Source organism: Elephas maximus, chromosome 13 (genome assembly GCF_024166365.1).
Source record: "Elephas maximus indicus isolate mEleMax1 chromosome 13, mEleMax1 primary haplotype, whole genome shotgun sequence".
NCBI lineage: Eukaryota > Metazoa > Chordata > Mammalia > Proboscidea > Elephantidae > Elephas > Elephas maximus.
In genome coordinates, this window is record NC_064831.1 from 57,794,343 (window position 1) to 57,820,905 (window position 26,563).

Below are 26,563 nucleotides of genomic sequence, written 5' to 3' on the forward strand. Positions count from 1 at the left end.
GTTCTACTCTGACACTCATGGGGTCACCACGAGTCAGAATCGACTCGACAGCAACTGGTTTCTGTAGTACCTGACCAGTGTAATTCACTAATGCTCCACACTTCGTTACAGATGGAGTAGGAGAGTGACTGTGGTGACCGCAGAGCGCCTGCTAAGCCAAGATGTGTTTTGAGGCTGATTTTGTTTAACAGCTTTGTTGATGTGTAACTTACATACCATAAAATTCACCAGTTTTAAGTGTACAGTTCAGTGATTTTTAGTAAATTTATATAGTTGTGCACACATTGCCATAATTTAGTTTTAGAACATTACTGGCACCCTAAGAAAAATCTTCATTCCTATTTGCAGTCAATTCTGCTCCCATCCTCAAGTCCCAGGCAACCACTAATCTGCTTTCTGACCCTATAGATTTGCCTTTTCTGGACATTTTATATAAAAGAAGCATACAATATGAAGTCTTTTATGTCTGGCATCATTTATTTAGCATAATGTGTTTGAGGTTATACATGTCATAGCATGTATCAGCAGCTCATTCGTTTTTATTGATGAGCGGTATCCCACTGTATGGATAAACCACATTTTGTCTGTCCCTTCACTAATAGATGGGTATTTGGATTATATCCAGCTTGAGGCTGTTATGAATAATGCTGCTATTCATATACAAGTCTTAATGTGTTCCTGAATTGTAATTCTCAGGTAGATACGTAGAACTGGAATTGCAGGGTAAGACGGTCAGTTTGGTGGGCCCTGGTGGTGCAGTGGTAAGAGCTACGGCTGCTAGCCAAAAGGTCGGCAGTTTGAATCCACCAGCTGCTCCTTGGAAACCCTATGGGGGCAGTTCTACCCTGTCCTGTAGGGTCGCTATGAGTTGGAATGAGCTTGACAGTAACAGGTTTGGTTTTTGTTTTTGCTTTTCTTGTGGTATGTTTATATTTAATTGTTAAAGAAACTTTGTGGCTGACGTTTATTCAGTTAAAGACTCCTTTAGAAAGTGACCTACTATTATCCTCAGCGTGACATGAGAGTCTGTTTGTAAAATCTTTCGTTCTTTCCACTCGCTGATAATTTTTCCAATAACCTTTTAAGCACTTCAGATTATTGGACAGAGCCACATCATAACTACCTGTTATCTACTTGGGCTGTCACTTTTGCAGCTGAAGTATTCATTATATCATCACTGAAGAGCCCAGTTTACTCTGAAATTCCTCTAAAGGAGTGGGAAAATATTGGTACAGGAGTCACGTGTCGTGATTGAATAATTGTTAACTCTTCTGTGATCCCAGCTGAACAAAACTGGCCACTCTAGAAGTAGCCTGCCTTTAGGTAGAGCTGGTATAATGAGTGTTAACCGCACTTAGCCTTTGGGTTTGGTTCAGGGTATCAGATGGTCCACATCCCGACTTTATGGGGTGCAAGTCTTTGTTCTTAACAGTTTTACAAAGCAGCAGCTTACAGTATGTATAGTGCTTTCAAGTGTACAGAATATTTTTTCCCGTTCATGTTATTCATTCAACAATGCTTTGAGCTCCAGCTCTGTACCAGGCACTGCTAAGCACACAATCTCACTTAATTTTCATTACAACCTTGAAAGCATAGGAAAATCAGGTCCACTCTTGATCTTACATATCACCATATATATATATATATATATATGACTGTATGTATGAATACTATATATACAAGGAAACAGAGGCTCAGAGAGGTTTAAATGACTTGTCCACAGTCTCACAAACAATATGCTGGAGCTCACACTAGGATCTTGGATGAAGTCCAGCAGGCACTTTCCATGGCATCACTCTGCTTCCCCCAAGAGGATCTGACCAACAGGGATCTAGTGACTCCTTTAAAATCCTATCTGTATATTTAATGGTCTGACTGAGACTGGAAGGACCCCGGTGGTCATGGCCCCCAGACCTGTTGGCCCAGGACAGGAACCGTTCCCAAAGCCAACTCTTCAGACATGGATTGGACTGGACGATGGGTTGGAGAGGGATGCTGGTGAGGAGTGAGCTTCTTGGATCAGGTGCACACTTGAGACTATGTTGGCATCTCCTGCCTGGAGGGGAGATGAGAGGGTGGAGGGGGTTAGAAGCTGGCGAAAAGGACACAAAAAGAGAGAGTGAAGGGAGAGAGCAGGCTGTCTTATTAGGGGGAGAGTAATTGGGAGTGTGTAGCAAGGTGTGTATGGGTTTTTGTGTGAGAGACTGACTTGATTTGTTAACTTTCACTTAAAGCACAATAAAATTTTTTTTTTTTTAAAAAGCTTATCTGTATAAAGTAACTTTTTTTTCCTAAAATGAAAGAAGGTAAGGAATATCTGATACTAAAACTGGGTAACTTTGCATTGTATCTTATATTTCACTTTCTCCCACGTGATATTGCCCTCTTAGCTGAGACAGATTGAAGCTAAACCTCAAATTAGGAAACACCAAAACATGATATTTTGTCCTTAATGCAAAGGGGGCTAAAGTTAATTTGGTTTTTCACTAAAGCTTATGTGTTGCATTAGAAGGAATTTATTTCTCTTCAGCAGTACAAAAAGTCCTGTGATCTGGGCTTCTACACACCTCATTTGTATTTTCTTTGAGAAAATATCTCAGTTAAAATCAATGCCCTACTATTCATTTAAGCTCCCCTGCGTTCAATAAAACTAATTGATAAACCCTAATAATTAATAGCCTGATTAAACCAAAATGACTTGCATCTGCCCTGATTTGATTGCCATTTATAATCAGTTACTTTAATGACTCACCTTCTTTGGGCTTTGCTTACAGAAGAAAGGCTACGGTGTCTTTAAGTGAGCTGAATGAAGAGCTGTGCGCCTTCAGTTGTTTGTTCTCCGTAATTTGAGATTGCGTTAAAATCAGTTTAGATATAGCTACCTCCTTAAAAGTAAACTTTCTGCCTAATCTCTCGTGCTGTTGCCTGTGGCTTGGAGTAAAGTTGAAACAAACCAAATCATTCAGTATTTCTGGAGCTGTTCTTGAGAACTATAGAATTTGCACGCTTTGAGTGGAAACTTGAGGTAGTAAGTTCAGTGGCTATATACTAGGATTATTGATACCTCACATGTAAGGTCCAATATTTAATCCCAGATAAAGTGAAACTTAAATCAGGGGAGCTATCCTCATTCCAGAAGGATTTGAGGTATCTTAAAATACAAGGTCAAACAATTAACAAAAGACAAAAACAAGAATTTAAAAATAAAGGGGTACTTCCATTTCTGCCCAGGGAGGAATCTGCTATGGGACCTTCCCTCCACCAAAACTGAACAAAATATATGAAACAATTGTCTTCAGATATTAGATAACAAGAAGTGTAGGACTGTGATCCCTGAGAAAAGGGAAAGAAATGAGATGAACCCTATCATCACCCAAGCTTTCTGCCTAGAAATAATTTCCAGACTGCAGCATAGGGAAGGGGAACCCAAACAGAGTCCAAAGATCTTGCTGAGCAGAAGAGACAGAGTTTAGAGACAATATCAAGAAGTCTAGCATATATGTGTAATGGAGACCTGGAAGGAGATGGGAAGGAAACAAGAAGTCATTTGAAGAAATAATGGTCTTAAACTTTCTAATTTGATAAAACCAGTAAACCCACAGATCTAAGAATCTCACGAAACCCTAACCAGGATAAACACAAAACCACACCGTAGCACATCAAAATCAAATTTCTGAAAACCAGTGATAAAATATTCAGAAAGAGAGAGGGAGAGAAAACCCTCACTGAGTAGAAAGGAATAAAGGTAACAGGGTAGCCAACTTGTTGCTGGGTGGTATGCAAGACATAAGAGGATGGAAAGACATCTAAAAATGTTTTAAAAAAAAAAGTCTTTCAACCCAGAATTCTATGGCCAAGACTATATCTTTCTAAATAATGGTGTAATACAGTTGTTTTCAGACAAGGCTGAGAGAATTCATTGCCATTTACCCAGCATTATAAGAAACAGTAAAGGAACTTATTTAGGCAGAAGGGAAATGATAACAGATGGAAGGTTGAATCTACACAAATGAATGAAGAGTGCCAGAAATAGTAAACATGTGGATAATTATAAAAGAATTTTTATCACTCCTAAATTTCTTTAAAAGGTAATTATTTAAAGCAAAAATTATTTTTTTAAATGTGGGTTTATGACATATTTAAAAAACACCAAACCCACTGTCATCGAGTTGATTGTGACTCAGCGATGCTATAGGACAGACTGCCTCATAAGGGTTTCCAAGGTTGTAAATCTTTAAGGAAGCAGACTGCCACATCTTTCTCTCACAGAAGTGGCTGATGGGTTTGAACTGCGAACCTTTTTGGTTAGCAGCTGAGCTCTTAACCACTGTGCCACCAGGGCTCCTTTTATAGCATATGTAGAGGTAAAAATATGACAATAGTGCAGATGATGGAAGGAAGAAAATGGAAATACACTGTTGTAAAGCCCATATATTATAAGTGAAATTCCCTAGTATTGTTTGAAGGTAGACTCTGATAAGTTAAAGAAGCATACTGGAAACCTTAGAGCAGCCATAAAAAAAAAAAAATAAAGAGGTATAGTTTCAAGCAAGGATTGGCATACTTTGGCCCACTGACCAAATTTGACCTACTACCTGTTCTGTAAACAAAATTTTATTGGAACACAGACATGCACATTCACTTACGTATTATGTATGGCTGCCTTTGCACTACAGAGGCAGAGTTGAGCAGTCACTGCAAAGACTGTGTGGCACTGAAAGACTGAAACGTTTGCTATTTTGCCCTTTACAGAAAGAGCTTGCCAACCCCGGCTTAGAAACCAGTAATAGAGATAAAATGAAATGCTAAAAATAGCTCAACTGATCCAAAAGGAGAAAGGAAAAGATGAGAAAAAGAACAAATGGAAGAAATACCAAGTCGGTAGATTTGAACCTGACCGTATCAATAATTACATTAAGTATAAATGGTCTAAACACTCCAGTTAAAGGGAAAACATTGTCAGCCTGACTTAGCAAGACCCAACTGTATACTGTCTGCAAGACATGGTCTCATTTAGGTGTTAAAAGGGTCATTTTGGCTGCTGTGTTGACAACAGACTATAGGAGAGCAAGGATGAAAGTAGGGAAACCATTCAGTAGCCTTGCTGAGGAATGAGCGCGTGGGATCTGGCAAAAATGCCTTCTCATAAACATTAAATTGGTTTTATGGTTCTCTTTACTAGCTTTGGAAGTTATTTTCTTTCTGCTAGTACTTTACTCACACACAAGCTTAAATTGCTACAGTAGCGGTAGAAATTTTTTCCTAAGTATAGTGAACACCTTTTACTGTTTGGTTAATTACCAGTTGATAATACATTACATTTATAGACTGTTTCACAATTTAAAAAGCAACTTTACATTCATTATCTCATCTGATCCTCACAATTCTTTAAGATTGCCACAGTGGCTATCATTATCTCTCTACAGATGTGGAAACTAAAACATAGAGGTCATATATGACTTTTCCAAAGTCACATGCCAAGTTTGTGGCAGGGTCAAAAAGACTAAAACCCAGGTCTTCTGTCTCCTATCCTGAGCCCATTGTTAGCATTTCACTCCTAGCCTGTATGTTTGTAGAGTAAAATAAGTGTAACTTTGTTTAAAAGGGTCTAAAAAATTTTATTTTATTTTATTTTATTATATCCAAGTTATATCTCAGGATATTGTTGGGGAGGGGGATTTCTATTAGCAAATTTAGTATCTTTAAAAAGCCACCAACCAGCAAATAAGATACTGTACTCAGAAGGGATACATACGAAGATGTATAAAGCATATTCCTACCCTGTAACCTTATTCCTGGGGGTGATGATACTTGTAACACTAAATATGTTAAGTAACTACAGGTATAAAGTGCCATGTGCTCTGTTCCAAACAAATGGTGCCTAGAGTAAATGCTGTAGCAATTCAAGGGAAGCAGTGACTTTGATGGCCTGAGTATTTAGGACAGCAGGGAGCTGGGGTACTTGAAGTGATGAACGGGTAGGATTCAGGAAGTTAGAAAATCTCAAGGAAAGGTTTCTAAGCCTAGGGGTGGGAAGGGAGAGGAGAACATACAGCATGAGCAAAGACTTTGAATGACAGGAATTTTTTTTTTACTTTTTTTTTTTCCAAGACGGTGATTAAAACAGTCAGAATACAAAAGTAGGTTTGAGAATGACTGGGAGTCTACTACTTTCCTACATAAAGTACTCCTGAAAGCTAGGCTGAGAGGTGACTGTGCAAAAGTTGAACAACAGGCTTAAATCTAAGTTAAAAGGAAGATGTTGGAGAGCTGGAAAATACAGTAAAGTTCTTATTTACACCTTGTCTTTAATATAGTCTGGCAGTTTCATTGTTTTATTCTTTCTGTCTCTACTGATGCACTTATTCTTCCTCTCTCTACGGATATGTCTGATTGAAGCTATTTGCTACCTCTAGCATGCCTTGTGATTCCCAGGAAGCACCATCTTCCAGGAGCTCAAAATATTTGTTCATAGCTGTCTCCATCTGATGTGGTGGCTTAAGGGTAGTTTAACAGTGTCAATAGAAGAAAGGCAGATTGTCCAGAAGGAAACAAATCAAAGTTGAGAGCCTATAACGAAAATTAAATTTGGAGAAATAAGATAAACCAGGCTATATAAAGTCTAACATTTCTTTTGGTTTAGCGAGCATTTCCTGAGTGTCTACTGTGGGCTGCCTGTGATGTATCGTGCTGACCGCTAGGTCCATTTCAAAGCACAGTCCTATTGAGGAGTTCACATTCTGGTGGGGAGATGGAAGGGAGTGTTTAATTTCCTTCTAAAGGAGAGAAATGATGTAGTGCAAATGGTATATTTAAACTTAATATGATAGTGGTATAAGAATTACATTGAAATTGGAGAAACTGGAGGTGGAGAGACAGCTGGTAAGAGAGCTTGCGCCTGCCCCTTTTGCAGTGATACGGCATACCAACTTGTACACAGAGAGCAAACCAAAACCAAACCCACTGCCCTTGAGTTGATTCTGACTCATAGCGACCCTATAGGACAGAGTAGAACTGCCCCACCGGGTTTCCAAGGAGCGCCTGGTGGATTTGAACTGCTAACCTTTTGGTTAGCAACCATAGCTCTTAACCACTGCGCCACCAGGGCTCCAAAGAAGGATATGTGTGTGTTAACTGAAGAGCATTCTACCTAGGCATGTTTACAGCAACCCCTTATCGTTGAAAAGAATCATCAGCACGAAATAATACTGTGTGCGTGCAGTTTTCATTTGTTCATCCACTCAACAAATTTTATTAAGTACTTGCTATGTGCCTTATCATAGGGTCGCTACGAGTCGGAACCGACTCGACGGCAGCGGGTTTGGTTTTTGTTTTATGTGCCAGGCTCTTTTCCAGGGGCTGAGAATACAGTAGACCATAAAAGAAACAAAGTCCCTACCTTTTTGGAGTTTACATTCTGGTATCTGTCAGTCAGGCAACACTAAGTGAGCTGTTGTATAAGAAAGTGCCTAGCACATTGCCTGACACATAGTAAGTAGAGTTCTGTAGTTTTTGGCTACTGAGTATGAAGTTGAAGTTTGAATTAAGTGCTTACTCTTTGCAGATATTTGTTGGGTACCCCTTTGTAGGGTGGAGGGTCAGAGGGAGATTAACTCATTTACAGGTTTTTTGTTTTTTTTAAATGTTATACAGGAGATTATGAGTCTCGTTCACTTTGGGGCTAGTTAAGGTGATGTGCTATATTAAATATAACCAGTTATCTCTTCTAGCCCACTTTTGCTGTGGAGGATGAAGCACTGAAGCAGGTGTTGGTCTGTGCCATCAAAAGTAGTGTGCTCTGTCCTGCTTGGGTGGTTTTTGTGGGCTCTCTGAATTCCTGAAAAGGCTCGTTGTTGTCACTGAAGATGCTTCACAGAAGCCCTTCGTGTCATTATTTAGCGACTGACTGCTTTGGCGAAGGCTATGTCAATTCTTTTGTTAACTATAACAGCAGTCAAAAATGATGGAAGAGAATGATAAATGAGACAAAGAAAGACTGATGCGTGCATGCGTGCGCTCACACATACCCACATCTCTTAGATCAATTTCTGACTGATTGTCTAAAGTAACATTTGTCATGCAAAGCACTGGAAATAGCAATACTGCATTTATTTTCTCATTGTCTCACTCAGATATGACCTGTTACCAGTAACATATGAATGTTTGGGGTTTTTCTTTTTGTTTCTTTTTTTTTTCCCCCTTGCTGGCTTCCCTGTGGCCTTGGTGCTTCTTAAATAGGAGAGTGAGCTTGACGTTTACACAATGAGAGCAAAAAAAAATTCTTCTTGTGCAAATTCTTTGCAGGAAGGTTACATTTTCTTATCTTTTTACTTTTTCTAAAAGGCTGGAAATAGGTTAATGGATGTGTTTAATGTTGTTGGGAGCCAAGATTTGATTTGACTTTCACTTGAGACAAACCCATGCACCTGTAGAAACTGGATATGGTTGGAAGTGGAAGAGTCAGGACCTTGCATTTTGCTTCCAGATAAAATGCTTTGTGTTAAATTTGTGATCCAAATTTCAGGATGAGCAGATAATGTCACTTTTGCAATATGGTACGGCATGTGTGTATACTTTTTTTGTAATAAGCACTGTAGATATGGAATTGGTCACGTGGACTTTCTTCTGGTCCTTTTTTAGATGTGAAGCCCTCCAATATGCTAGTGAACACCAGAGGACAGGTCAAGCTGTGTGATTTTGGAGTTAGCACTCAGGTGGGTCTCTTTTTCCTCCCAGCCCTCTTCTCCACAACATCCCCTTTTTATTTTCCATCTGCTTTCTGCACTGAAAAGTCACCTAGCTGCCAGACAAACAGAACCTCTGTGCATCTTCTCCTCGGCTGGGAGTGTGTTATTCATTTTTAATCTCTGAGCGAGTTTCCTTCATCAGAATATGATTGTTCATTGTTTAATGACAGTAAAAACTGCTGATATTGTAATTACTACTTACGAATAGCAAACTTCATTGATATGCGGTTTTGATATGAAAGCATTTTGGCCAGACAAAGGGGAGGGCAGAGCGGGAGCTGTGCCTAGGGAGCCCAACTGGCCCACAATAAAAATTAATATTGGGAGCAACAATGGTGGAGGGCCATTACAATGTGCAGCACAAATTTTAATTAATTTCCATTTTGGGCCTCCCCTGAGAACCCCAGTGATAGTGACCCATGAGCATGCTGTGATGTTGATTTGAATTGCAGCCACCTTTACTCCCAGCCAAACATGAAGACCAAAGCGAAGGTCATCGTTGTATTATGAGTTGTCAAAGCCTGTTATCCCTCCAGCGTATTTAGTGTTCGGTTTCATTCTAGCCATGCATGCGGCTTCATTCAGATCTTGAGCCATCTGACTAAACAATGAGTGTGTTCAAATTCTACTTCAAATTGACTTTTTATATCAGGCGGTTTTGGGGTACTAAAGCGATAAGCATCCTGCTTAAGTGAATTGTTTAAGGTTATCTGCTATAAACTGTAATGCTGTGCTTGTTTAAATTGGAAATCACATTCAAAAGAAAAGAGAGATTTAATCGTTTTTAATGCCTTTGTATATAAATTTGTTCCCTTTTACATAATTTTTAGTTGATTTATAGGAATGATGATGGTAGGTTAAATGAGGAATAATTGCCCATTTTATTTCCACATTATCTTTATATTGTTCTAACAGACTGTTTTGTCTCATAGCTGGTGAATTCTATAGCCAAGACGTATGTTGGAACAAATGCTTATATGGCGGTAAGTAAACTTATGCAAAAATAACATTTAAACCAACATCTTTATCGTTATGTACTTGGTAGTGTATAATTCTTGAATTAATTCCACAGCTTTAGCCGAACATCATAAATTACAAAGTCAGTCCAGTCACAGTCTGATTTTTAAATCTTCCAAAAGAGGATAAGGTTTATGCAGGAGCTAGCAACTTATCTGACTTTCTTGGCTTAACTGGGTTGGTCCAAGTGTGAAATCACTGCTTTGAAGTTTAATCTTACAGGAAAAATTGCACTTTATAGCATAGTGGCTACTTTGCCACATTGCTTACTTAATTAACCCTCAAGTATGCTAAATGTCAGTCAGCAAGATTGGTTGTTTTCTCCAGGAATACAAATGACCTTTGTCCCCAGATCAAAATTAAATTATTGATATCACCAACTCTTCCTTATGGACCCCTGGGTGGGTAATTGCTTAGCAGGCAGTTTTCTTTCGAATTTGTACCTCTGTATTCTGTTTCATTTTTGGACTCGTGCCTATTATATGATAACTTATTTAGTTCCACTGAAATAGATTCACCAAAAGTAAAAAGTAGAAGCATAGAACTGTTTGAAAGACTACTGGGGAATTGGCTTTCACCTCTTTTTGCTGCTAACTTCTGAGTAAGGGAAGTTGTTTGTGTCCATAAAAATGCTTTTGTTTATTTGTTTCCAAAATCACTTCAAGAGTTGGGAAGGGGAAGGAGTAAGCAGAAGGTTCATGTGGTGTTACTTCGGGAGCAAAGGGTTGTTTCGGTTTAACGTTTAAGGATAAATTTTTCAGCGAGGGCGCCTGGTGGATTTCAGTAGTTCCCTTCACTCGTCACGGTCTTTGTTTATATACATGAAGTTAAAAGATATTAATATGGATGGCCCTCTGGATCGTATTCTCATAAGAACACAAAGCATTTTGTTTTTATGCAGATACCGGAATAGTTCATTTTTGTCTTGCATTGTTTTTTAAAAAAAATTTTATTCTCACCTGTTTTTCTAAATAATCTGAAAAAATGAATTAACTTCTAAAATAATCATATTTGTCTTTATAAAACTTAATCATCTTCCTGGTTCTACCAGATTAGATGAGATCAGTGAGCCACCTTTATAGTTAACAAAGCCCTGCTGAATGCTATAGTTTCAACCTTTGAAAGAAGAAAAAACAAAAGATAAATGAAACAACTTCTCAACTACCCATCATGTTCTTAGTAGCCTTAAATTGCTTTAATAATTAAATTGCATTATGTTTGAAATTCCAAATCCAGAATTACAGTTATCTTTCCCAGGTGTGCATTAAAGAAATTACCTCTTTTCTTTTTTGTTTATGGATGAATGTGCTGCGTCCATCTGTTAATTGAAAATGTGAGGATTAAAATTATGAAACGTTAGCTCAGATTGGCAAAGCTAAAATTGCTTTGCTTCTTGGATAAGTGAATTCTAGTCATCAACTTTGTCGTTCAGGCTGTAAAAAGCGTAAGATACCTAGGAAACAAAGGAAGTGAAGAGTGATACCTCATAGTGAGAGCAAGAGCTTTGCTTCTGTTCAATTCACCAGGCTCTTGTTTGCCAAGAACTTGCCTAGATGGTATGAGACCAAAGGATGGGGGAAGGAGGAAGGTGGAAATAACATTTATTGTTTCATTGCTGGTATTAGCCCCTGCTTTTTCTAGCAATTTATAATCTTGTGAGGGAGAAGGGCTGGGCTTTTTTTTTTTTTTTTTACAACTGGTACCATATTTTAGCTGATCTGTTTTATAACTTTGAGTTTTATATGAGGATTTGCCAAGAGTTGGCAAACTATAGCCCTCAGGCCAAATTTGGCTTGCCACTTGTTTTTTTACATAAAGTTTTATTGGAACATGGCCATGCCCATTTGTTGATGTATTGTCTATGGCTGCTTTAGTGCTACAATGGCACAGTTGAGTAGTTGTGACAGAGACTGTATGGCCCTCAAAATAAAAATTTTTTTACTCCCTGGCCCTTTACGGAAGAAGTTTGCCAACTGCTGGTCTATGCCAGTGAAAGCTGTATCTGAAACAATACCTTCAATCAGTCAACCAGTATTTACTGAGCATCTTCCATGCTGTTAGTCAGGCTCAGTGGAACCACTCTGCAATCCAGACAAAACATGGGTGGAGATAGGAAATACAACATTAGATATAACAGTACCACATGTGCCTTAATAAAGATGTAAGCGGTACCAGACATACATTTAGAGAATAAGAAGGCATATAATGTATGAATTGGATGATTCAAGTGGTCTGTGAAAAGGGCACCTACAAAAGGGAGAGATCACTGTGGAGGGAAGTGCAAAGACTTACAAATAGAAGAGAATGTGGCATGAGATAGAGGAGAGATAGTAAACAGTGGGAATATGTAATTAGAGGTCATCAGTTCAGTGCTCTCGCTTTACATCCGTTTCCTTCTTTTTATACTCACACATAGCTGTACAGTGGTAATAGCATCAGTTATAATAGCCAACACTGAATTAGCCCTATGTGGCAGTCTAAGCTTTTGCACATATTAACTTCTTAAACCATCACAACAGCTTTATGAGGTAGGTAATATTATTCGCATTCTACAGATGAGGAAACTGAGGCATACAGAAGTTAAGTGACTTACCCAAGTTCATACAGCCAAAAAGTGGCAGAGCCAGGATTCAAACCTGAGTTCTCAGCCTCCAGGGCCTAAACTCTTAACTGCTGTGACTCATTAAACATCCAAATTATTTATGTGTTTCTTCCAATCTAGGTTATGAACTCCCCAGAGGCAAAGTTTATTCTGCTCATTTTCTTTTTTATTTAACTATTTTATATATTTTTTTAAATTGTGCTTTAAGTGAAAGTGTACAGTTCAAGTTAGTTTCTCATACAAAAATTTATACACACATTGTTATGTGACCCTAGTTGCTTTCACTATAATGTGGCAGCACACTCCTCCTTGCCACCCTGGATTTCCCGTGTCCATTCAACCAGCTGCTGTCCCTTTCTGCCTTCTCATCTTGCTTCCAGACAGGAGCTGCTCATTTAGTCTCATGTATCTACTTAAGCTAAGAAGCATACTCTTCACAGGTATCACTTTATGTCTTATAGTCCAGTCTTAATCTTTGTCTGAAGAGTTGGCTTTGGGAATAGCTTTAGTTTTGGGCTAACAGAGAGTCCAGGGGCCATGTCTTCCAGGGTCACTGCAATCTCAATCAGACCATTAAGTCTGGTCTCTGCTCATTTTCTATATCCAGTTTCTCATACAGTGCTAAAGGAAAGAATTGGTTCATGAAAGCTACATTTCAAAAGTGACTTGTTCACAAATTATAAGCAGAGTGTTTAACTTTTTGTATTAAGTTTCTTACTTGCATTATAAGGTATGGGAAGATCCCAGATTACTCCAGTACAGCCAGTCAGGTGCTTAAATATTGAGATGAAAATAAATCAGAAAGAAATAAGCCTATGTTGTGAGAATAATGTCATTTCGTTTTCCTGTAACCTGAAGTGTAAGATAAAAGAAAAATGATAATTAGGAAAAAGATGAGGAAACTTCCAGCAAGATTCTGAATCATTAAACAAACAAAAACTCATGAACACATTAAGCACTAGAGCTTGTAGGAGATTTGGAAACTCTTCTGGGCCAACCTCCTTGTTGACAGATGAGGGACTGAGACCTGGAAGGTGAAGTGACTGCTTGTTGTTGTCGTCGTCAGGTGCCTTCAAGTTGGTTCCAACTCATAGCGATTCTGTGTACCATAGAACAGAACACCGCCTGGTCCTGCACTATCCTCACAATCATTGCTACGTTTAAGCCCATTGTTGCAGCCGCTGTGTCAGTTCAATCTCATTGAGTGTCTGACCCTAAACTTTGCCAAGCTTGATAAGCTTCTCCAGGCACTGGTCCCTCCCGATAACATACTTAAAGTACGTAAGACAAGTTCTCTCCATCCTCCCTTCTAAGGAGCATTCTGGCTGTACTTCATCTAAGACAGGTTTATTCATTCTTCTGGCAGTCCATGGCATAGTCAGTATTCTTCACCAACACCATAATTCAAAGGCATCGATTCTTCTTCAGTCTTCGTTATTCACTGTCCAGCTTTAGCATGCACAGGAAGGCGGTTAAAAATACCATGGCTTGGGTCAGGCGCACCTTAGTCCTCAAAGTGACACCTTTGTTTTTTAACACTTCAAAAAGATTTTTTGCAGCAGATTTGCTTTTTTTTTTTGCCCAATGTAATACGTCATTAGATTTCTTGAGTGCTACTTCCAGGGGCCGTTGATAGTGGATCCAAGTAAAATGAAATCCTTGACAACTTCAGTATTTTCTCTGTTTATCATGATGTTGCTTATTGGTCTAGTTGTGAGGACTTTTCTTTATGTTGAAGTGTAATCCATGGTGAAGGCTGTAGTCTTTCAAGTCCTCTTTGCTTTCAGCAAACAAAGTTATGTCATCTCCATATCGCAGATTGTTAATGAGTCTTCCATCAGTCCTAATGCTGCATTCTTCTACATATAGTCCAGCTTCTCAGATTATTTGCTTAGCATACAGATTGAGTAAGTATGGTGAAAGGATGCAACCCCGACACACACCTTTCCTGATTTTAAACCATGTAGTATCTCCTTGTTCTACCTGAACAACTGCCTCTTGGTCTGTGTACAGGTTCCATATGAGCACAATTAAGTGTTCTGGAATTCCCATTCTTTGCAATGTTATCCATAATTTGTTATGATCCACACAATCTAATGCCTTTGCATAGTCAATAAAGCGCAGGTAAACATCTTTATGACATTCTTTGCTTTCAACCAAGATCCATCTGAAATCAGCAACAGTAACCCTCATTCCGCATCCTCTTCTGAATCCATCTTGAATTTCTGGCAGTTCCCTGTTAATGTACTGCTGCAACCATTTTTGAATTATCTTTGGTAAAATTTTACTTGCGTGTGATTTTAATGATATTGTTTGATAATTTCCACATTCTGTTCAATCACCTTTCTTAGGAATGGGCACAGATACGGATCACTTCCAGTTGTTTGGCCAGATAGCTGTCTTCCAAATTTCTTGGCATAGACGATTGAGCACTTCTAGCACCGCATTCGTTTCTTAAAAACATCTCAGTTGGTATTCCATCAATTCCTGGAGCCTTGTTTTTCACGAGTGCCTTCAGTGCAGCTTGAACTTCTTCCTTCAGTACCATCGGTTCTTAGTTTATATGCTACTTCCTGAAATGGTTGAACATTGACCAATTCTTTTTGGTACAGTGACTCTGTGTATTCCTTCCATCTTCTTTTCATGCTTCCTTTGTCAATCAATATTTTGCCCACAGAATCCTTCAGTATTGCAACTCAAGGCTTGAATTTTTTCTTCAGCTATTTCAGCTTAAGAAATGCCAAGCATGTTCTTTCTTTTCGGTTTTTTAACTTCAAGTCTTTGCACATTTCATTATAATACTTATCTTCTCCAGCCACCCTTTGAAATCTTCTGTTCCACTCTTTTACTTCATCTTTTTTTTTTTTTTTCACTTTAGCTGCTCTACGTTCATTAGCAAGTTTTCAGAGCCTTTTCTGATATCCATATTGGTCTTTTCTTTCTTTCCTGTCTTCTTAATGACCATTTGCTTTCTTCATGTATGATGTCATCCCACAACTCGTCTGGTCTTCAGTCATTGGTGTTCAATGTGTCAAATATGTTCTTGAGATGGTCTCTAAATTCAGATGGGATATACTCAAGGTCATACTTTGGCTCTCGTGTACTTGCTTTAATTTTCTTCAGCTACAACTTGAACCTGCATATGAGCAATAGATGGTCTGCTCCACAGTCAGCCCCGGCCTTGTTCTCACTGGTGATATTGAGCTTCTCCATCGTCTCTTTCCACAGAGGTAGTCAATTTGATTGCTTTGTTTTCCATCTGGTGAGGTCCATGTACATAGTTGCTATTTATGTTGATGAAAAAAAGGTATTTCCAATGGACAGATCTTTGGTCTTACACAATTCTGTTATGCAATCTCCTGTGTCATTTTTTATCCCTAAGGCCATATTTTCCAACCACTGATACTCTTCTTTATTTCCAACTTTTGCTTGCCAATCACCAGTAATTATCAATGCATCTAGATTGCACATTTGATCAATTTCAGACTGCAGAAATTGGTAAAAATCTTCAATTTCTTTATCTTTGGCACTAGTGGTTGGCATATAAATTTGAATAGTAGTTATATTTACTGGTCTTCCTTATAGGAGTACAGATATTATCCTATCACTGACAGCGTTGTATTTCAGGATAGATCTTGAAACGTTCTTTTTGACAATGAACGTGAAGCTGTTTCTCTTCAATTTGTCATTCCCATCATAGTAGACCGTATGATTGATTCAAAATGGCCAATACCAGTCCCTTCCAGCTCGCCGATGCCTCTGATACGTATCTTCAAACATTCCATTTCATTTTTGGCAACTTCCAATTTTCCTAGATCCGTAATTCACACATTCCATGTTCCAGTTACTAATGGATGTTTGCAGCTGTTTGTTCTCATTTTGAACTGTGCCACATCAGCAAATGAAGCTCTCAAAAGCTTTATTCCTTCCATACCATTAAGGGTGACCGTACTTTGAGGAGGCATTGCTTCTCCAGGTGTATTTTAGTGCCTTCCAACCTCAGGGGCTCATCTTCCGGCATTGTATCAGACAATGTTCCGCTGGTATTCATAGGTTTTCTCTGGCCTTTTTTTTTTTTTTCCAGAAGTTGATCACCAGGTCCTTCTTCCCAGTCTGTCTTAGTGTGGAAGCTCCGCTAAAATCTGTCCAGCATGGGTGACTCTGTTGGCATTTGAAATGCTGGTGACATAGCTTCTAGCATCACAGCAACATGCAAGCTACCACAGTATGACAAACTGACAGATGTGTTTTTTAGTGGTAGATAATTAGATTCAATAGGTACTTTCATCCAGAGCAAGAAAGATTTTCAACTATATTTTAAAAGGATTTCATCCAGAAAAATTATAAAAGTGGTCCAAAAGGCTTTGGGACTTATAATAAATTAAACCATTTGTCAAAAATTCTTGATACTTAAAATGTTACTCTTATTTTTAAGATAGACATTCCAAAAGCTTTAACTCACTATTCAGTCATCATGGTTTTTATTTTTATTTGTTTGGTATTATTTTCTAAGAATCAAATATAAAAGCTTGACTTTAGTGTTATGAATAACTCAAGCTTTGAAATTAAAAAAACTCTTAAGATCTGATACTTGTTCTTTGGAATCAGGAAGTCAGTCTAAAGGAGTATTTTTATCTCCTGAATGTTTTTTTCCACTGATCCTCGTAAGTTGTCTGTAACCTGAATGAAGGCCATATGGATTGCATGATCCAGCTCAGTAAGCCACGCTCATGCAGTGATGGTGGTGGTGATTGAGAGGAGGCGTTCCCATGTGTCACGAACTGAACCAAGCAGTACTGGGTTTAAACAGTGACATATACTGGACGATACTCTTTGTACAAACCCAGGAGGTATAGATATTATTATTATCCTTATTTTACAGATGAGAAAGCCAAAGGCAAAGTAACTTTAACTAGGTCAGAGTCTCAGAGTTGGCAAGTAATGAGAGCCAAGATTTAATTTGGACTCTAGCTTCTAGTTTCTGGTAATAGCAGGTTAGGTTATTTGGATCAACCCTTTTGCTAGTTAAAATATTGTTAAAATCGTCTCAAATGCACTGGAGAGCTATGAAGACAATGGGGAACTCTCAGAACAATTTTTGGATGAAATCCTGCAATAGAAAGGAAAGCAGAATGTCAGAACGCCAGAGCCACTTGTTCCTGAGGGCATTTCTCTATAACACACTCAGGTGACAGGGGCAGAGGTCAAACTCCAGGTCCCGCCTATGACGTAGGGTCTCAGAGGAGACCTTCACTGTAACATGCTGGAACTCTAAAGGGCTTACCCTTAGTGAAGAGCAAACCAGATCCCAGGGAATTGAAGAGAAGGTTTCTTGGAGCTAAGCAGAGAAGCAGGAGAAAAAGGAAAATGGGGAAAACCTTTTAAAATGTAGCTGAAAACCTTTCTTGCTCTGGATAAAATTACCTGTTGAATCTAATTATCTACCACTAAAAAACACATCTGACTGTGGTGGCTTGCATGTTTTTGTGATGCTAGAAGCTATGCCACCAGCACTTCAAATGCTGTCAGGGTCACCCATGGTGGACGGATATTAGCAGAGCTTCCAGACAGACTGGGAAGAAGAACCTGGGGATCTACTTCTGAAAATCTGTGGCCATAGAGCAGCTCAGCACAGATTTGCACTCTAGGTATATACATGGCCTGACTTGAACAAAGAGTTTCATGCTGAGGACTTGGTTTGAAGTGATCCCAGCTGTTAGGTGGCTGGCAGAAACAAACACGAAACCTCTCTTGAGGGGGATACGTATCTACCTTAGGCCTCAGAGAACCTCTTCAAAAATATTTTTAAAGAGCAAAATGTAGCAAGCGTTCAAAGAAAACTGGGCGCACAGGAAACAAAGCCACATGACAGAGAAACAGGAGGAACAACAGCCAGCAGAAATAGGTGCACACAGATTTAAGATCACAAATTTTAAAAGAGGTGTGCTTGTTGTGTTTAAAGATATATGTGACAAATTCAAAAATATCTTTTAGGGGCCAAGAAATTATAAAAGTGACATAGTAGATCTGAAAAAGTCCCGAAGAAAACTTCTAGAAATGAAGACTACGATAATTAAAAAACTCAGTGTATTTGGCAGCAAAGTGGATACAGCAGAAGAGAGAATTAGTGAACTGGAAGATAGATCTGAATCAGACCAGTCTGACTCTTGAGTCCTTGTTCAACCAATATGCTGCTATACTACCCACAAAGAGATCCTGCTAACTTCAAAAGAAAAAAAATCCCAATGATTTGTGATACGTACTTTGATTGCATGCTAATATTTGTGCCTTATATAGACTGTAAATTTTCTGAGTAGCCAAACTTTGAGCAGAAACTTCTTTTTCAAAAGAGATAAGGAATGTATCTCTATACCTTCCTACTTTTGCCTAGTGAGCCCTGGGGTGTTGTGTTTTAAACACACACAATTCTGATAAGTGTTAACTAAGTGGAGCCCTGAGTCCCAGTGACCTCATCATTGTATTTGGGTAGGCAAGGGAAGTGTGCGTCCCACCTTGGGGCCTATACCCTTTAACATCCTCTATAAATTCTTCTGTTTAGGTCATCATCAGTCCTTCTCTTCTTGTTAAAAACAGTAAAACCTACAGAGGTGTTTCAGATGAGAGTTGTGTTTTTCCTATTATTTAGCCTTCTACACTGGTGTCATAGTGGTTAAGAGTTTGGCAGCTGACCAAAAGGTCCGCAGTTCAAATCTACCAGGTGCTCCTTAGAAACTCTGTGGGGCAGTTCCCCTCTGTCCTATAGGGTCGCTATGAGTCAGAGTCGACTCTATAGCAGTGGGTTTGGTTTCAGTATGACACTGGTGACAGCTGCCATGTCAGAAAGCAGCCCCAGCTTTAACTTTTTTAACTGCAAAATGTCCGCCAGAGATCTCGTGTCAGCAGTGTGGTATCTGGTGGCTGATTTTGTTTTGTTTTGTTTTAGAGGGGGAGGACAGGGCAGGCCACCTTAGCTTCAAGTGTGGGAACAGCGTTGAATTGTGCAGCCTCAGACCATCAAATTCTGGCTCCATACATTCAGAATGTGTTGGGGCTTATCTCGTGCCTTAAGTCAGTTTCAGGGACTGGGGCCCGTTTCCCAGTCTCAGTCTGCCTTAGGAATTCTTCAGGATAGACCCGCAGAGCTTGCCCCCTGCCCTTGCTGAGCATTCTCGCTCAAGCAGTAGGTCACGACAGTACTTTTCTGCAATGAGAGGTCGTCAAATCTTGTCCTTAAGGAGTTCTCTTATTTGCCACCTGATGTGTGTGAAGATTATCACTTTTTAGATATTTTTAATTTAATCTTTTCTATTCTTTCATTTTCCGCTTGAAGTTTGTTTTGGTTGGTCAGTGGGCAAATACAATGAATGTATTTAATCTTATTGTTGGGACTGCCAAAATATTTCATGCGTGGGTTATACTTCTATTTGATCGTTTCTCAGTTTTTGCTATACTATGGATGAAGTGCTATACATTGATAACGGTGGAATGAAGAAAGGGAGGCAGGAAGGAAAGAAGGGACAGAGAGGAAGCCAGAATTTGATTATGGTTTTATTTCTTCAACAAGTCTAGAGAATTTTAGGATTTTCATGTTTGCTCGAAGTTCTTGATGAACGTGAATAGCAGTAATATATGGGAAAATTATATTAATAGGTATAAAATACTCCAGAGAACTTAATTATTAGTTCATGCTTGAAACCAAACGTACAATAAATGTGTATTGCATCCGTTCAATCAGTAGCCATTGCTTACACACCAGCTGTGTGCCTGGTGTGGTACTAGGTGTGAGATGAGATGAGTAAAGCAAACACATTCTCCTTATCCATCAAGGGAAACAGACTAGAAAGTGAATAATCACAACACAGTGTGATAAATAAATATGAAATATGCACAACATTTTTTTTTTATTATTATGCTTCAGGTGAAAGTTTCTAACACAATTAGTTTCTCATTCAAAAATTTATGTGTTGCAATCCCCTCAGTGTTTCAGCACTCTCCCCCTTTCCACCCCAGGTTCCCCGTGTCCCTTTGTCCAGTTTTCTTGTCCCTTCCTGTCTTCTCATCTTTGCTTTTGGGCAAGTGTTGCCCGTTTGGTCTAATATACTTGATTGCACTAAGAAGCACATTCTTTGTGTGTTTTTTGTTTGTTTTGTAGGCCTGTTTAATCTTTGGCTGAAAGGTGGACTTTGGGAGTGGATTCAGTTCGGCGTTAGCAGGGTGTCTGGGGAACCATAGTCTCAGGGGGTTGAACAACATTTTAATAAAATACAGTGGCAGGAGTTCTCAGTTCTTCTAAGAAATAGAGGGAGGTTTCACAAAAAAAGGGTAGCCCTTGAACAGAGTTTATAAGAAACCCATTTGGTAAGCACAGAAGAAGGTAGGGAGAAATAAAAGGTCATTGCCTCTCCAGGGAACATGGAAAAGTTCAGTGATTGGAGCTTCGAATGTATTTGTATTTCTCAAACTTGAGCGTACAAAAAAATCACCCAGAGAAATTATTTTATGAACTGAAGATCCACAGACCCACCCCAGACTTCTGATTCAGGAGGTTCATTTGTAGTAAGTTCCGCAGGCAGCTCTACAGTGCGTAGCCTAAAGACCACATTTCGAGGAATACTGACTAAATTGCAACTAGTGCTAAAGTCTTCTGACTTCCGTTTCTGGGAGTAGTTTGACCTACTGGAAAGAACCCTGATTTTGCAACCAGACTTACCTGGGTTTGAGTCTTGGCTGTGCTACTAGACAACACACTTAATGCTAATCATTAGGTCTAGATATGGTGGATGCAGCATTAATGGTTATTAATGCCAGCTAAACCCCTCTGTGCCTCATTTTTTTCATCTGTTAAATGAGAATGTTCGTGAATCTGAAATGAGACACGCATGAAGAGTACTTAAAACAGTGGCTGGTACATGAAATCCCTCAAATGCAAACAATGAATGGTATTGATGAGGATGATGATGATGACTGCAGCAACAATGACAAAGTCGTTACTCCTGTAACTGGCCAGCCAGTTCCCCACGAACACATCCTAGTACCTATTGAACTAGCGAGAATTGAAAAATGAATTCACTCATGTGAACAAGGAACTTGATAAATGATGTCAGAGATCAGAACATAAAACAAAAGGTAGTGAGGGATTGGAATGACCATGTCTCTTAGTAGGTTGGAGAAATGATCACATGACACTTGGCCCTTCGGAAGAGTTGTTCTTCATAGGAAAGAGATTTTGCAAATTAAAAAAATAAAGGAAAATAAGTTAATCCATCCTGCTACTTCAAGGCAGGGGTTCATTTAGTTTTAAGGAAAATGGTCCCAGGAAAAGGCAGCAAGTACACTGAGGTGGCCTGGTGGGTGGGCGTGAAAAGAAGGTTACAAAGTTCTGGGTCCCAGCTGAGCCTATGTCTGAGATATCACACTGTGCCAGTGGCCTTTAGATCTTTCCCACTCACCCGAGACCATCTCACTCACATCTCCCACACCCCTGGTATGTCCCCTACTGGTCAGTGGTGGATACATCTGCAGTGGACCAGGCTGACCCTGACTCTAGTCTCTCCTAAGAGCTCCCATGGGAGTTCTTGAAGGGTAGTGGCTCTGGTAGGTGCCAGGAACTGCAAGCGTGGCACCAAGAATAGAATGCTGTCCTGGGAGCCAAAAGGTGTGGGCCATGATTTCAGCCCTGCCACTACTAGCTCTGTAACCTTGGGCAACCATTCTCCTTCGCTGAGACTTCAGTTTCTTTTATTTATTTATTCATATATTCACTCATTCAGAGGACTTCTGTGAAGTACCCTACCAAATGTCAGATCCTGGAGGGGTAGAGAGACCAGGAAGCACCCACTGTGTTATAGAATTATTCCTGTTGAAGTAGAAAGTATGCATGTAGTGGCTTCCTAGACCCGGTGTTTGGTACACATCTTGAGTGGTACACATCCAACAGTCCCAAATGGTCTTTTCAGACTGTTCCTCAGTTCATGTCAAAAGAAACCCAGATAAATGGAATAAAATGTCAACAGTAGGTGAATCTGGGTGAAGGAAAATGGGTGTTGTTTGTCCTTGTCTTATTCTTTCAGTTTTCCTCTAAGTTCAGAATTATTTCCAAATAAAAAGTTAAAAAATTAGAAATAAAAGAAACTCTGGTGCTCCAGGGCCACCTATCAAAATACAAATAAGTGATAATGTTGTGTAATTTGTCATCTCCACAACTAAGACCACTGGTCTTGAAGGGACAAGACCTGAGTTCAAGTCTTAGCGCACTTTCTAGCTTAGGACCTCGCCTAAGTTACTCACTGCTCTGAACCTCTGTTTTTTTCATCTGTAAAGTAGGGACTTTGTGAGGATTCAACAGGGCTTTGAACTGGTTCTAAATGGTTCATGGCTGACAGAAACAAGACAGGGCTTCGAACTGGTTTGAAGCGGTTCTGTCATGGCTGACAGAAACAAGGGCAGAATAGGTATTGCATAGCAACCAAATCTCATGTGTGTCAGCTTTTGACCCGAGTAGGAAACAGGCAGCGATGCCCCACTAAAAGGTGGCGGCCGCCCATGCCACTTTGAATGTGTGTCCCTCTCCACCAACCTGCCCATAATCCAGTGTCCCGCAATCAGGCTCCTGAAAATTTCTTGAAGCAGGATATTTGATTATTGGTAGGATTATAGAGAGCAACACTTATTTAAAGCAGAGCAGTCTGCTGCAATCTTTGAACAGGGAACAGCTGCCTGTTTCCTACTCAGATCAAAAGCTGACACGCAAGGGATTTGGTTGCTGTGCAACATGTATGCTGCCCTTGTTTCCATCGGCCATGAGTGAACCATTTAGAACCAGTTCGAAGCCTGGGATTCAATGAGATTATATATCTCACACCCATCCATACGTACATATAAACTTGTTTTGCTATTCATAAAATGCTACACGAATGGAAAGAGGCTTAGAGATCATCTGGCCTAACCCACTTATTTTACAGATGAAGAAAATGAGGCCCAGTCTTAGCTGGCTCCCTGTCTTAGTTGAACTCATTATCAGTGTATGTGGTTCCTTGAGTAGCTTACATTCACTCAAGAGCTTCCTTCTGTTTTCTTACAGCCCGAAAGAATTTCAGGGGAGCAGTATGGAATCCATTCTGATGTCTGGAGCTTAGGAATCTCTTTCATGGAGGTATGTTGTTTTTGTTTTTTAGTGGATGCTTCCATGCGTACCTCTACTAATATGTCCTGTCAAAAAGAATGGAGAATTTGAAAAAAATTTAAACCTCGAGCATATTACGTATGTATACACAGAGTTTAACTCCAAAGTCTTTGTTTTGAAATCCTTGTGTGTCTTGTGAACTAACTCTGAAGGTTATTCTAAAGCATTATTTCTCACAAACCACCGGCATAAGACATATCTGGGGTGCTTGTTAAAAATACAGATTCCTCAACCCCATCCAAGACCAATTAAATCCAAATCTTTAAGAATCTGTGTTGTTAACATGTTCCCTGGGTGGTCCTTATCACATTAGATCTGGAGAACCTATGTTCTAAAATAGGGGCTCCTGAAAAATTCTGTATGATGGTAGCCTTGTTGGAATGCATATTTAACTTCCAAAGGTGATTACATTAAAGGGTACAGTCCTACTCATTTGGATGTATAAGTTCTCTCTTTTTTTTTTTTGCGATGGTAGAATCTTGGGGGGTAGAGGGCAATGGGGAATATGTGTTTAGCACAGTCCTTATGTCTTTACTCTTTACAGCTGTATTTAGAATGGACTTTATTTAGTGTGCTAGCTATAGCCCCACTAGAGCTCTCCACCAAAGTTTCTGTAAAATGACTGTTGATCTATAAGGAAATACGTAAGGTTTATATTAGGGCATTTGGCTCAGTTCAAATTACAGTACTATAAAGTCTACATACTTGCCAGTGCTTCAGGAATTGTTTCTCACACGCATTGATTCAGATAAATGAGGACTTTAAAAAAAAAAGGACTCTTTTTTTAAATAAGATCATGGATGAAATTGTAGTCACAATTTTATCACCTTTTTCTGGTCAAATACTTTTCCACAATTTCTGTAATGCATGAATGCAATCGTATTTGAAAGGAAATGTTTTCAGACTCAATTCACCTGTACTATAGAAAGAAAAACATAGTGTTCAATGTTTATTAAACCATATTCTTCTGCTTCTTCATAAAAGAAAATCTAAAAGGAAATGCAGTATGTGTGCATCAGGATAGATGCTAACAGTGCCCACCTGATGGTGGACGGATGCTCAGAAATGAGCCTTCCAACAAAATCCTGAAGGGCTTTTTCAGCTAGCCTGTTCCGGGGAAAACAAGTACTTTCAATTTTGGGAACTGGGGCCGCCTGGTTGTTATATAATTTCCCTTTGCGTTTTTTAAATCATTGTCATAGAGCATTAAATGACCAGATATAGTATAGAACAGTTGAGATGTTACATGGTTTAGAGATAATAATCCTAGATTGAGAATCAAAGACCTAGATTACAGGGTAATCTTTGCTACTAGATTTCTAGGTTGACTGTGAACAAGCCACTGTACCTCACTGAGCCTCATTTTCTTTATCTGTAAAATAAGTGGGTTAGGCCAGATGATCCCTAAGCCTCTTTCCAGACTAATATTCTATGACTCTAAGCTGTCTTCTGTTGTCTTTCCTTAGCTTTCATACAACAACATAAATGTTCACCACTCGTTCCTTCAACATTCATTTATTCATTTATGTGTTGAGCTCCTGCTATGCCTGCCATACAGGCAAGGGGGGTGTAGTAATGAAAGGACACACATGGAATTGCATTTGGTAAGAGGTGGGTGGGATGTGAAGGGATGGACAGAAAACAAAAGGATAACTAAACATAATTTTTCAGGTGGCAGTAAGTTCTACAGCATAAAATCAAGTAGGGTGAGGAAATAGAGAAACGATTGGAAACCCTGGTGGCATAGTGGTACAGCGCTACGGCTGCTAACCAAAAGGTCAGCAGTTCGAATCCACCAGGCGCTCCTTGGAAACCATGTGGGGTAGTTCTCCTCTGTCCTATGGGGTCACTATGAGTCAGAAGCAACTCCATGGCAACAGGTTTTTTTGTTTTTTTTTTTAATGCTATTTTAGATAGGGTGTCAGGGAAGTCCTCTCTGATAAAGTAAGTTTTGAGCGGAGTCTTGAATGATGTTAAAGGGTGGAGCCATCTGGCAACAACAAGTACAAAGATCCTACGATGGAATGTGTCTGCCATGATTAAGGAAAATGGACCATTTTGACTACAGTGGAGTTAGCAATGGAAATATGAAAAGACAAATTCAGAGAGGTAACCAGGAGTAGATCATATATAGCCTTGCAGGCCATGATAAGACTTCAGGTTTTACTCAGATGGGAAGCCATCACAGGGTGCAGAGCAAAAGAATGGCATGGTCTGACTTACAATTTCAAAGGGTCACTGAGTGCTTGGCAGAGCAGACATGGAAGCAGGCAGGTAGGTAGATAAACACCCAATAAATGGAAAGATTAATAAAAAGAGATTCTTTATAGCATTGTTGTTGTTAGGTGTCGTCAAGTTGATTTTGACTCATGGCAACCCCATGTGACTGAGTGGAACTGCCCTATAGATTTTTCTAGGCTGTGATCTTTACAGGAGCAGATTGCCAGGTTTCTCTCCTGTGGAGCTGCTGGGTGGGTTCAAACCACCAGACTTTTGGTTAGCAGCCAGGTGCTTAACCATTGCGCCACTAGGGCTCCTTCTTTGTAGTGTAGGGAGGGACATTGTCATTGATGTATTTGGGGTTTTGTTGCTCGTGTTCATTTATCCTAGAGGTAAACTTGAACGGTCTCTGGAAGACTGAAGAAAAGATACTTGCCGAATTTGTAAAATTGAAGAAGATTAAGGTATAGGGAATTCTGTGAAGAAGTGTCTGTGTTGGATGTGGGCTATCAGAATGCCAGAAGGAGTGTGTTGGTTCATGTAGGTGAGATGGAGAGCAGAAGAGGACTGAAATGGTTGCAAGTGAGGACCGGGAAGAGTTCAGCCTTTTGATACTCTTTGTGTTTTAAAACAGATGGTGAGGAGTGAGGGGTTAAAACAGGAGGAGGAGATATTGTTAGAGGATGTAGAGTGGAGTCTGATTATGATAATCAAAAAGGGTTATTGAGCACCCATAAGTGCCTGGTGCTCAACTAAATGCTTTCAAAAGGAACTGCACGATTGTAGCCCCTGTCC

The 26,563-nt window shown here is 39.5% G+C and overlaps 1 protein-coding gene across 5 annotated transcripts in view; it reads left to right on the plus strand.

Moving 5' to 3' along the window:
* Positions 1-26,563, plus strand: part of MAP2K5 (mitogen-activated protein kinase kinase 5) — a 287,381-nt gene that overhangs the window by 155,581 nt on the left and 105,237 nt on the right. For all 5 annotated transcript variants that reach the window (XM_049852647.1, XM_049852648.1, XM_049852650.1 and 2 more), the window contains exons 14-16: positions 8,641-8,714; positions 9,680-9,730; positions 23,447-23,518. In XM_049852647.1, the coding sequence (XP_049708604.1) occupies positions 8,641-8,714; positions 9,680-9,730; positions 23,447-23,518 (197 nt within the window). The remainder of the gene's footprint in view (positions 1-8,640; positions 8,715-9,679; positions 9,731-23,446; positions 23,519-26,563) is intronic.